This window comes from Microcaecilia unicolor, chromosome 5, assembly GCF_901765095.1.
Source record: "Microcaecilia unicolor chromosome 5, aMicUni1.1, whole genome shotgun sequence".
Taxonomy (NCBI): Eukaryota; Metazoa; Chordata; class Amphibia; order Gymnophiona; family Siphonopidae; genus Microcaecilia; species Microcaecilia unicolor.
In genome coordinates, this window is record NC_044035.1 from 275,184,766 (window position 1) to 275,198,461 (window position 13,696).

General features: G+C 41.6%; 1 protein-coding gene across 9 annotated transcripts in view; it reads left to right on the forward strand.

The window, feature by feature from the left end:
* ROBO2 (roundabout guidance receptor 2) overlaps positions 1–13,696 on the forward strand; it is an 888,662-nt gene that overhangs the window by 865,440 nt on the left and 9,526 nt on the right. For 5 of the 9 annotated variants that reach the window (XM_030204228.1, XM_030204231.1, XM_030204229.1 and 2 more), the window contains 2 exons: positions 10,064–10,246; positions 13,514–13,684. In XM_030204228.1, coding sequence (XP_030060088.1) covers positions 10,064–10,246; positions 13,514–13,684 — 354 coding nt within the window. The remainder of the gene's footprint in view (positions 1–10,063; positions 10,247–13,513; positions 13,685–13,696) is intronic. The other 4 variants (XM_030204234.1, XM_030204236.1, XM_030204235.1 and 1 more) reach the window with 1 other exon arrangement.

The following is a 13,696-nucleotide window of genomic DNA, read 5'->3' on the forward strand; positions in this document are numbered from 1 at the left end:
AGCTACAGAAATAAAGGCCCTAGTGCACAGGAAAAATTACCCTCTCTGCTACCGCAGAGTCCTTTTTTCCGCAGCTTAGTAATAGGACCCCTTAGTTCTCAAACTTTCAATTTTCAAAAAGACATAAAAACAGTGGAGAACTTACATTAAATTGAACTGTGATTTCAAAGTACCAATGCTAGCGCACCTTAGTAAACAGGGCCCTAAGCTTGATCAAATCCAAATTTGAAAGGTTAAACAATCATTCCCTATTTAACAATTCAACAGCATTCTTGATACAAGCTGTGGCAAAAGGGGGCCTGCACTGGCATCGGCACGTGTTTTTGATGTGTGCCAAGGCCCCCTTTTACTGCAGCAGGTAAAAGGTAGGTCTTTCTTTTTTTGAGGAAATGGTCATGCGGCAAGTGAAGCACTTGTCACGTGGCCATTTCGGGGGTGGGGGTCTCTGCATGATTACCATCAGGTACACACTGGCACTACAAAAATAAATATATTTTTGTACGACCGGATATGACGGCACACTGGGGGTAGGAACTAATGCCGGGCTGCTGCGGTAACCCAGCGGTACTTCCGTGTTAGTGAGCGGAATCCTGCATTGGGCTTTTGTGCCGCTTTTTAAAAGGGGCCCTGAATCTTTTCTAGTTCCACTATATCCTTTTTGAGATGGGACTATCATAATTGCATATAGCAAGCTGTGGTCCTAACAGAAGCATAATGATACTCTTAGTTGTGTTCTTCATCCCTTTTCAAATGACCCCTAACATCTATTTGCTATTTGAGCAGCTATGGCACACTACCATCAGTGCTTTGTGTTCAGGTGCTAGAAGTCCATTCAGCATGCTGCTGTATTAGATGGTAGCATGAATTTCATATGTGCAGTACTTGGTGTGAGAGAAGCTGTCTTTACATGACTGGTTTGTGATCAAATGCTTATTATCTAAGATGTAATTGCTGGTGAACATTGAGGCGTAAACATAGATCCACCAATAAAGTTTCAAAAACTGCTGCTGTGACCATATGCTAGCAAGATATTTTGTGCTGCAGAGAAAAATAATCAGAGCAGAAAAATATACTCACAGAAAAGAGGGAAAGGGGAATGCTTCTGCAACAAAGCACACAATGAATTGCTCAGTGTGTATTCCAATGGCTAAATCTAGCAGAAAGAATACTTAAATGGATGTAAAAGCATAATGTCTTTTAGAATTGTGTTAAAATAATACCTTAGAATAACTAGTAAACTCTGGAAATAGATATTTGCAAAGTTCCTAACTCTTGTAAATGGCTGAATACCATGGTCTATTCAGTTTGTGGCTGTTTTTGCATGTCTCCACATATTTTTTTAGGCATTGTTCTTATTGTTCTCAGGTTTAATGTATTTTTTCTCTCATTTTGTATCTATTTTTAAATAGAAAAAAGCAAATCAGCTGCACACAAGGGGTAGTTATTTTATAACAGCGTGCCTATATTATAAAGGCAAATTAGATACCTATGGTGCTCATTTTCAAAACAGATGGATGTCTGAAAATGCCCCATAAAAATATCCATCTGCCAAAAATGTCCAAATCGCAAAAGGCAAAATTTGGACATCCTACACTGCAGTTTGTCCAAATAGCAAGGGGGTGGGACTAGGGAGGGCCCAGATTTAGGTTGTCCAACAGTGATAATCGAATGGGAAGAAATGTCCAACTCAAAAAAGAAGCTTGTGAAGTTGGACTTCTTTGAATCGCATCCAGGGTATAAAAAGGTGCCCTGATTGAGTAGCTGACCACTAGAGGGATTAAGGCATGGCCCTTCCTGTTTAAAAATGGCTGTCAGATGAATTTTTTTGAACATTATGAGTGGGATGTCCCAATTCTGATTTGGACATTCTTTTGAAAATGCCCCTCCACATCTCTTATTTTGTATGGCACCCCAAAAACAATTTCAGTAACACAAAGGTTCATACACACACATTTCTACCTGCTCTGAAGATGGTGTAAATATTCATATACTCAACATGTTTACCTGTCTATTTTATAAAATAAGTGCTTTCATCAGAACTGATACTCGATAACACTCAAAATATAGGAAACAGAAAGTAGGGTTAAATGGTCAGTATTCTCAATGGAGAAGTGTAGATTGTGAGGTTCCCCAGGGGTCTGTTCTGGGACCACTACTTTTTAATATATATATATAAATCATCTAGAAATGGGAATAACTAGTGAAGTAATTACATTTGCCGATGACACAAAGTTATTCAAAATCGCAAGAGGATTTTGAAAAATTGTAAGAGAACCCTACGAGACTGGGCGACTGGGCATCCAAATAGCAGATGATGTTTAATATGAGCAAGTGCAAAGTGATGCATGTGGGAAAGAGAACCCGAACTATAGCTACATGATGCAAGGTTCAATATTAGGAGTCACCGACCAGGAAAAGGTTCTAGGAGTCATTGTTGATGATACGTTGAAACCCTCTGCTCAGTGTGCAGCTGTGGCTAAGAAAGCAAATAGAATGTTAGGTATTATTAGGAAAGGAATGGAAAACAAAAATGAGAATGTTATAATGTCTTTGTATCGCTCCATGGTGTGACTGCATCTAAAAAAAATATTTAGTGGAATTAGAAAAGGTACAGAGAATGGCAATAAAAATGATAAAGGGGATGGGACGACTTCCCTATGAGGAAAGGCTAAAGTGGATAGGGCTCTTCAGCTTGGAGCAGAGATGGCTGAGGGGACATATGATAGAGGTCTGTAAAATAATGAGTGGAGTGGAGTGGGTAGAGATAAATCACTTGTTTATTCTTTCCCAAAATACTAGGACTAAGGGGCACTTGAAGCTACAAAGTAGTACATTTAAAACAAATCAGGGAAAATATTTCTTCACTCAACTTGTAATTAAACTCTGAAGTTTGTTGTCAGAGAATATGATAAAAACAGTTAGCTTAGCGAGGTTTAAAAAAGGCTTGGATAATTTCCTTTAAAAAGTCCATAAGCCATTATTAAGATGATCTCAGGAAAATCCACTGCTTATTTAGAAATTTGTGAACTAGGAAAAAGGTGCATATTACATTCAATGATGTGAATAGATCATTCTTCATACAGTGCCTTTCAAAAGAAATTGTATGAATATGAAAGAGTGTGCACCAAAACACGGCCCGTGTTGGGTCACTAAGGAGAAATTGATGTTCAAGTTATACGATTAAAGGATCTGTGTCCTGATTTTGAAGGCTCCTGGTGCTTCTTTTGGCTATTTTTCTTTCCTTTCTGTTTACAAGTTCCTGCTGTGAATACAGCTTACTAAATATGGCACTGTCTGGGGCTACCTGTCAAAATATTACCGTATGGAAATCCAGTGCTTTTTTTGAGGAGGTACTGAGTACTGGCACCTTTTCCATTGTCTGCTAAAATTGATCTATGGACCACAAGTTTTAATGAAAGCTCAGGCTCTACACACCAACTTTGCCTTGTCATAGATTCTGTGACTGGTTGCAGGGGGACTGGCTATTGTGGGGTGGGTCCCTCAGTGATTACCCCACCCCTAAAGGGTGACCTAGCTTTTGAGTACCAGCACCTTTTTTGCTAGAAAAAATGCACTGTGGAAATCAATTCATTTCATTGCTTTGTAGGAGTCTTGGGGGTCTTGTAGTTTAGCTCTGTCTCACTGTTTTCATGGCCTTCTTAGAGCTGTGGCTCTCTTCAGATCAGGAATAGCCTATCCAGAAGCTGCTTTAACGTTTTCCACGCTACTTTCTGCAAACAGATTCAGTCACTTGTATCATGTTTTCCTTTCTGCTTCACTCATCTGCAATTCATCATGCTCCCAAGACCTTTTCAGTGTTTGTTACTGTTGTTATCCTTATGTTCGTATGCCAGGGTCAATAATATCTATCCACTTTAAAAAGGCAAACTAGAGCACTTTGCTGTCTTCAATGTGATGGGAACACATGAAACTCATAGTTTAAAAAGGAAGACTAAAATAATCCCACTGCTTAAACATAGAGGGCAATTCTATAAAAGGCATCTAGAGGGCACTTATTAGAAGTCTGTTCTATAAAGATAAGTAGACACCTACTTTGCTTTTATAGAATACTAGTAAAAAAGGCCCGTTTCTGACACAAATGAAACGGGCGCTAGCAAGGTTTTCCTCGGAGTGTGTATGTTTGGGAGAGTGTATGTGAGAGTGACTGTGTGAGAGACAGAGTGAAAGTGTGAGTGTGTGTGTGTGAGAGAGAGAGTGAGTCTGGGTGTGAGTGTGTTTGTGAGAGTGTGTGTGTGTGAGAATGTGAGAGTGTGTGTGTGTGAGAATGAGAGTGTGTGCAAGTGTGTATGTGAGACACAGTGTGAGAGAGAGTGTGTGTGAGACACAGATTCTCTGTGAGAGTGAGTGTATGAGACTAAGCGACTGTGTGGCACATAGAGAGTGAATGTGATACATTGTGAGACAGAGTGTGTGAGAGTGAGAGTCAGAAAGACATTGTATATGAGAGAGAGAGTGTGAGCCTTGCCCTCCCAATCCATGCCCATCTGTCCCCTGCCCCCTCCATTCATCCTTTTCCAGCAATTCCCCTCTCTCCCTGAGCCCTGCCCTCCCAATCCATGCCCATCCATGCTCCTCTGTCACCTGCCCCCTCCATTCATCCCTATACAGCAATTCCCCTCTCTCTCTGAGCCCTGCCCTGCAATCCATATCCATCCATGCCCATCTGTCCCCTCCATTCATCCCTATCCAGCAATTCCCCTCTCTCCCTGAGCCCTGCCCTCCCAATCCATGCCCATCCATGCTCCTGTCACCTGCCCCCTCCATTCATCCCTATCCAGCAATTCCCCTCTCTCCCTGAGGCCTGTCCTGCAATCCATATCCATCCATGCCCATCTGTCCCCTCCATTCATCCCTATCCAGCAATTCCCCTCTCTCCCTGAGGCCTGTCCTGCAATCCATATCCATCCATGCCCATCTGTCCCCTCCATTCATCCCTATCCAGCAATTCCCCTATCTCCCTGAACCCTGCCCTCCCAATCCATGCCCATCCATGCTCCTCTGTTCCCTGCCCCCTCCATTCATCCATTTCCAGCAATTCCCCTCTCTCCCTGAGCCCTGCCATCTCAATCCATGCCCATCCATGCTTCTCTGTCCCCTGCCCCCTCCATTCATCCTTTTCCAGCAATTCCCCTCTCTCCCTTCCATGATCCCCCCTCGCATCCATGCTCTTCTGTCTCCCATGTCCAAGCCTGTCCCGCCCTCTTCTTCCCCCCCCTTCGCATCCTTGCTGTCGTTTCTCCTCTGCCCTCCCGCTCCCATTGTTCAACTGCCCACCCTCTTCTCTCCCCCCAACATCCTTTTTTTTTTTTTTTAATTTACCTCCGTGGCGGCAGTTCCGGCAGCGTTAGGGAAGGAGGCGGCGCTCCCGACGTCTAGCCTTCCCTTCGCTGTGTTCCGCCTTCTTCTGACGTCATCCTTGATGTCAGAAGAAGGCGGAACACAGCGAAGGGAAGGCTAGAGATGTCGGGAGCGCCACCTCCTTCCCTGACGCTGCGCTTTGTTTGTTTTTTTTTTCCGCCCTCGACGTCATGACGTTTGCCCTCGACGTCATGACGTTTGACGCGAGGGCGGGGCAGAGACGGCTGGCAGCCTGGCTGGCTTCACACCACGAATCCACGAACCCTTCAAGTAATGTTTGAGTGACTTCAGAACGTTGTCTTCAGAACGTTCACGGTGCGTTTTATTATATTAGACTAGCATTTTTTTGATACATATGTACGTATGTAGTTAAGTGTGAGCATTTACACCACCATAATACTGGTGTAAATGCTCACATCTAGATGCCACGGATGCACACATAAGTTACAGAATATTTAAGTTATGTATGTGTGAGTCCCACTGTTGATCTGCCCACACTGCACCCATTTGTACGCCAGACCCTTAGTGGTATATTAGAACATACACCTAGAGGTCATGAGAGAGATTTGCATGTAGTGGAGACAGTGCATGCAAATCTCTTGTGTGACTATTGTCACCAGGAAGAGAGCTCCCGGTACAATCAAGAAACAAATGTCCACCAGCAACTTCAATCTTACTTTTATTCCATGCAGGTTTCTAGTAGACCTGATACATGGTTCCAACAGCAGCATTCACCTTCAATCTTAAACACATGTAAGCCACCTGAAAGTGTGTGGCAAATAGTCCCCTTTAAGCAGTAGGCTGCCAGCACCTACCAGGATTCAATACAGGCACACAGTCAGCTTCAGTCTGGGCTCTTTATCCAGTGCACAGTAAACAGTAGTTCAGTTCCCAAGACAAACAGTTCATTCAGTTCATCATCCCAGTTAAATCAGAAAGCAGCCTTTACCTTTAGGAGGTTTCAATACTTTAGGGACTTCTCACACCCAAGGGATTTTCCCTGCAACTGCTTCTCTCTCACTTCTTCTCCCCTCCTGAACTGAACTCCTCTGGGACTCCTTCCCACCTGCCTAATCAATTCCTGGCTTCTGCTCTCACAACCAATCATTCTCCTTCCACTAGCTTCCCCTACACCCATACCAGCTGAGTTAAGCATTAGACTAATGAGGTGCTCCTGCACACAGGGTTTCCTATCTCTCTTTCCCCCTAGTGGCAGCCACTCTACACATCCTGCCAGCTTACACCCATGTCTTCCCCGATTGCAGCTAGGAGTCCAGTCTGGATTCTTCATCTCACCCCCTGGCTCCTTGCCTGCAATGCCTTCTGGGACTTGTATTTCAAACTGAAACTGCCTTAACCCAACTATCCTGGATGTGACTATCACACTATTCATTGTGGATATCCTGAAAACCTTTCTGGCTGGGCTGTATCCAGAACCAGGTTTGGGAACCACTGCTGTAGACCAGTAGGGATTTGGAATCAAGTATACACACTACACTAGGGCTGGACCTGGGGTGGCGGGGGAGGAGAGGATAGCTGACAGAAGCAAACTATGAAAATCACTTTTGCGTATCTAGATAGGAACATGCTGAAAAGAGGACACAGCCGTCCCCTGTTATCTCACTAGGGATTCCTGGTATCTGGCGGGGCACTCATTTCTAACCCAACTAGCGCCTTTAAAACCGTCCCAGAAAGTATCAGTTTGGATGCTGATGCACCCCAGGGAAAAATTAATTTTCATCAAATAGCACAGCATGCAAAGTTTCACATAAGCTAACATTCAATTTGCATAATAATAAGCTGCTTTGTTTGTGTCATAGTTCATAGGGACTTTTTCTATAAAGGTTATGGTCATAAATTTATACTCCTAAACTTTATGCTCCTAAATTTATGCTTCTAATTTAGGAGCACACACTATGCTCCGATTATATTCCTAATTTAGGAGCATAAATTTAGGAGTATAAATTATGCTCCTAAATTAGGAGCATAAATTTTAGGAGCATAAATTTGAGAGCATAACCTTTATAGAATAAGGCCCATTGTGCCTAATTTTTGCCACATTATGGCAAAATAATGGGCCCTGTTTACTAAACCGCATTATAGGCGCGTTAACATTTTTAACACGCCTTAACTATCTACACGCATAAACTGTGTATGCACCTACAATATTCCTATAGGTGCCTAAGTGGTTAGCACGCATGCTAGTTGTAGGCACATTAAAACACTATCGTGCCTTAGTAAACAGGGCCCAATATATGTTAAATAAAAGTAATATGCATTACAGGCTAATAATGGGGATTAATTGTCCTTGAGTGCATGTTAGTAAATAGGTCTTTAAATATGCACCTGAGGCAATGGAAGATGACGTGTCCAAGTTCACAAGAAGTATCATTGGGAGAAGGATTTTTTTTTAATTAAGATTTTTAATCACATAAATATAAAAAAAAGCATGCAGGAAACATTCCAAGAGAAGAAAGGAGAATCAAAGAAAAACCTTCAATAACAATTGAAAAAAAATCCTGTCGAGGTCTAAAAATAAGGTGTTTTAACACTCCACCCCCTGACAGGTTTATACTGTTTTGACGCCCTATCTAACAGGAATATTTCCAGGGGATCTGGTTCAAAGACAACGAGTATCAGAAAACAAACATTTGGAGGGGAACTTCAAAAAAAATAAGTAGCACCCAATGCCAAAACTCTTAAGAAGAAGAAATTGTGTACATCTGGCCCGAGTAGCTCGAGATACATCAGAAATATCTGCAATTTCCCTCCACAAAAAAGGAAATCTTTTTTTTCTTAAAATAACTCTTCAAAATTGCAGCTTTACTTCTGAGGAGATGCTGTCTCGCAGAGTAGAGCGTTGAGTAATATCATCCCAAGTAGTCACTAAAAAGGCAGTCAAATTCTCCATAACATCAGCTACCGGTTAAATAGCGCTGAACATCAGGCGGTGTGTGCTGAGCCAATTCTATTATGGCAATTAAGCATGTAATTGCAGTTATAGAATACGAACCTAAGTCAGCATTTATGTGCCAAGATTTTGGCACAACCATTTATGCGTTGTCTATGGCAGGTGTAGAAGCGTGCATTTAAATGTGGCTCATGCATATGCAATTGATATATTGTGTAAAGTGTATACTAGAATAGATGAAACACCCGTGACCAGCCCATGTCCCTCCCACATGAACCCCCCCTTACAGTTAGATGCTAGAGAATTTACATGTGCACTTTAGGGTCATAACTCACTTAGGAGCCCTTTTACTAAAGCGTGCCGAAAAATGGCCTGTTCTGGTGTAGGCGCATGTATTGGGTGCACGCAGGTCCATTTTTCAGCACGTCTGCAAAAAAGCCCTTTTTTTGGCTGAAAATGAACAAGTGGTAAAATAAAAATTGGCGCATGTCCATTTTGGGCTTGAGACCTTACCACCACCCATTGACTTAGTGGTAAGGTCTCATGCATTAACCATGCAGTAATCACCAGCGCACGTACATTGCCGATTACAGCCCAGTTAATGCCACTTGGTAGAAAATAAAAAAATATTTTCTGCCACACATATCGGACACATGTAAAAGTTTGAAGTACCGCCCAAAGCACGCGGTAGTCGGGCGTAGTTCTAATTTGACGCATGTTGTACACTCGTAGGTGCCTATGCACCTTAGTAAAAGGGCCCCTCCATATGTTACTGCAAAACTGAAAATTAGTGTTAATTGAAGTTGATTATTAATGGTTATTGTCAATTAAGCACCATTCCAAGGGCAATTAATTAATTAAGTTATGCACATAAGTGGTACTATTTTATAACTACATGCACAATTGTGCACGTAACAGTGTGTGCCATCTATAGAATTAGAGCAGAGGTTCTCAACTCAGTCTTTGGGACTCACCAGCCAGTCAGAGTTTCAGGATACCCACAATGAATATGCATGAAGTAGTTTTGTATACAGTGGAGGCAGTGCATGCAAATTTATCTTGTGCATATTCATTGTGGATATCCTGAAAACCTGACTGGCTGGTGAGTCCTGAGGACCGGGTTGAGAACCCCTGAATTAGAAGGATAGCAGCTGAATGTCACTGCTATATGCATAGTTATTAACCCCCCTTTTATAAAGCCGTGCAGAATGCCGACTCATCCGCACCGGCAACCGCTAGTGTGGCTTTGTTAAAGGGGGGGGGGGGGGGGTAGGTGTCACTGTATTACACATATATTCATGCTGAGTAAAATAGCTTTTTTGTTTTTTTGTTTTTTTTTAAGTGGCTCAATCAGCATTAAAAAAAAAAAATACAATGATTTTGTATCTGCTGAGAATTGACCTGAAGGTTTATGTACACACAAAAAATATGTTCTTTTGTTGCATTCTCTAACCCCCTTAGCCTGCCACTGTTTTTATTTGGTTCACCTTTTATCCTGATAGTCTTGAATTTGCATGAATACCTATCTGCAGATCAGTAGAAATGGGTGACTACCCTCAGCTTTTAATTTTGCTTGGGGGAAAATTAAAAAACTCATACAAGAGTAAGCAGACTGGGGCTTTGTGTCCTCTTCCATATGACCTGGAAACAGGTGATCATTCTACCTTGAAGTCTGGAAGAATATACTCTGTAGCTCTGTGTCAGACTTAGATAACGCAAGCAATTATGCTATAAATGAATACCACTCACTAGCCCCCCTGCCTTTATTTTTAGGTTCAATGGTAAACGGATGGGGTTCCGCATCTGATGAGGACCGTAACTTTTCTAGTCATAGGTCTAGTATAGGTAGCTCCTCTGATGAGTCGATGTTTGCCAGTGCCAGCTTTGCCCAAGCGCTGGTTGCAGCAGCAGATAAAGCTGGTTTTAGGCTGGATGGGACCAGCCTGACAAGAACAGGTTTGTAGTTTCAAAGTTGGTGGGGGGCTTTTGGCATGAGGGATGTCTGTGTCTTACAAAGCCTGGGCTTGCCACCAGCTTCTCAGTGAATTTCAGTCTTGCAGCTGCGTTTGTTTAACATGCATGGCACATGGTGAATGGTCACTTGCATGGTGATCAGGAGCACATACTCTAGCAAAGGATAACATATCATGGCTCTTTATCAACAACTTCTGTCTCATCTTCTTGTATCATCTTGCTTCTGTACTGCAGAGCAGGGATTAATTCTGTGTCTGCAGCGGCACATTTCATTTATATCACTGCAAAATGCTTTCTATGCTTGATTTATTGCAATTTATCCACAAAAAATGTTTACATAATTGGTAAAGGTTACTTCTGGGAAACATACTCTTCTGATCTTTCCTACAGCTCTGTGGTGAACTGCTATCATAAATTACCTTTTGTTGGGAAAGGCGTGCAGTATAAGCATGGAATATCTACTCAATTAACACACTCTTTGCACTCATAGCAACTTATTAACTCATTGGCGATGACGGTCTAATCCACTGGTTTATTTTAGGATTAGAGAATATACACAAATCAAATTCTTTCAGTAGGGTCAACATGAAGAATATGACAGTATAAAAACAATTTCCCCTGGCTGTTTTATATCTATTTTCAATCAGTTTTAAGATGATTATAGCAGGTAATCGGGATCTCCAAATGGCCAGGGGGTGAAGGGAAAGCTATGTACAAGTTGGAATCTTCTAATTTATCCAAATGTCTCCAGGTTGTAAGGAACATGCTGAAGGAGTCCTGATTTTGTCTCTCCTTGGTTATGAACTTTTTATCCCACTTTGCTTAGGTCAAGTTCATACATGTAGGAAAACAAAATCACTCTCATCTGATAATGTTAATCACTAATGTCCACAAAGTGCCAGAATAAACCATAAGTCAAGCAACAGTCATGTGCCGATATCTTCAAGCAAAACATTTATACTAGGGGTTCTCAACCCTCAAGACACACCTAGCCAGTCAGGTTTTCACACTATCTACACTGAATATGCATGAGATAAATTTGCATGTGCTACCCCCATTGTATGTAAATTATCTTATGCATTCTCATTGTGAGTATCCCAAAAACATGATTGGCCAGGTTTTTCTTGAGGACTTGGCTAAAGAACCACTGGTTTATACCAATACATCTATAGGAAAATGTAATCCATGAGTGCTATATTTTCACTAGCTTGATCAAAAGAGACTATAAGTAGAGGAAAAATGGAAACTAGTTCAGTGTGGGGGCCCATTTATTAAACTGCAGTAAGAATTTGTAGTTACTAGAGGGAAACAGCTAAAATTAACGTGGGAATTACAAAGCCATCAGGTTAAATGTTGTGGCATTCCCAACATTTTGCTATTCAATTAGGGCCCTTTTTACCAAGCTGCGGCAAAAGGGGGCCTGCGCTGACATCGGCACATGTTTTTCACATGCACCGAGGCCCCCTTTTATCGCACTGCCATTTCAGAGGGCGGTAAGGGCTCCTGCGCTAACCCGGCAGTATATGGGCAGCGCATGGCACTTGTCCAATTACTGCTAGGTACACTCCAGCTCTACATTGCGCCGGATATGATGGCGCACTAGGGGTGGGAAGTACTGCCGGGCTGCTGCGGTAGCCTGGTGGTACTTCCTGTTTAGTGAGTGGTAAGCCTGTGTTGGACTTACCACCGCTTAGTAAAAGGGGCCCTTAATGCAGAGAAAAGTTCTTTACCACATGATAACAGCTGGTAAGATGATCCAGTTAACCTACCTATTCAAGTGGGGTTTACTGTGCTTTATTTTCGGCCATCTTTTTTAATTTCAAGTAATTTTTATTAATGTTATAAGCATAACAAGAACAGTGCTGCAAAATATAAATATATCAATCAAATGACATTATAGAAAAAAATGTACAAAAGTCATATAGAAAGACTGCAGTTTTTAAAGGGGAATCTTTTAAAACAGAAAATCTCCTCAGAGGAACCAACAATGAAAAACAGAAAACAAAGTTAGCCAGGGACGTAAAATGGGAAACCCAGAATTAAAATCTTTCCAGATTTATAAGACAGGGAAATTGCATCTTACTCCACTATAGTTTCAAATAAGGGAGCTACTAGAGCTCAGTATATAGAAAAGGAAAAACCAAAAGGGACTTACATTAAATTATATAAAGTACTAAATCATCAATGCACACTACTAGGAGAGGAATGGAAAAGAGGTTACCAGAAGTGGTTAAATCTCCAGGGCTTGTTTTTGAAGCCAAGCTAACTTTTCCATTCTGGTTACTCGCCAAATTTTATCCAACCTAAAATGCAGGGAAGGTAGGGTAGCATCTTTCCATTTCTGTGGAATATACACTTTAATAATAAGTAGTAGCAGTGTAATTAAGTCTAAATGTTCAAAATAAACTAAATGTCATGGAGGCTTTCCTAGGAAAATAAAAGCAACCAGACTAAGTTGGAAATATATGCAGTTATCTTTATCCAAAAGGCATGAACGTGAAGACAAGTCCACCACATGAGTGTCATATCGCCTAGGAGAGAGCAACCTCTCCAACATGATGGAGAAGATTGTGTCTGCCATTTATGCACTCGTTGAGATGTAATATATGTAAAGTAGTTGCAGTTGTGTGTTAACTAAACTTAATGAGATGGATGAACGAAAACAGTAGGATCAAATGTTAGTCCAAAAATGTTCAATAGATTGTTTCCTGTGCTACATTTTCTGTCATCGTAACACTTAACATGCAGTACTTTTCCATGCATTAACTGCAAAGTACAGTTCCTGCCCATTCCCAGCCCTGTTCCTTTTTAGCTTCCAATGTGGGAATTACCACACGTTAATTTCTAAGGCCCCACATTTACTTTTGGGTCATGTTGATTACCAGGACAGCTCTGTAAGCTAATGCAGATTAGAAACTAGACCCTTGTGTGCTTATCTCCATTTCCAAATATTCCACGTAGAGAAATAGCAGAAGGCAAAAAGAAAAAAAAATCAAATGACTACCAGTTCAAGTTAAAGGTTGCATTTGCAATCTAAAGAGGCATAACATTTAAAATAATAATAATAATGAGTGCATATAAAATGCAATGGTAAGAGTGATACTGAGAAATTGTTGCAGGAAGCCAGGGGAATCTGGAGTGTAGATGGGTTTATCCCTTGTAGAATGGTAACCATCTCCCATCTAAGAGTCAAGTAGATTCTGTTTCTCATTGCAGTAGACTTTGTAACCTTTTTCAATTTTCCTATAGGCAAAGGATATTCCTCTTCTCAGAGATTCCATCCCAGCAGCCCTTTCTCTACTGACAGCAATACCAGTTTAGCCCTAAATCAGAGTCAAAGGCCCAGGCCTGCTAAAAAACAGAAGGGAGGCCGACTAGACCAGCCGCTGGTGCCCCATCGCAGGGATGGTCTAACAGAAGGTAAGGTTTCCT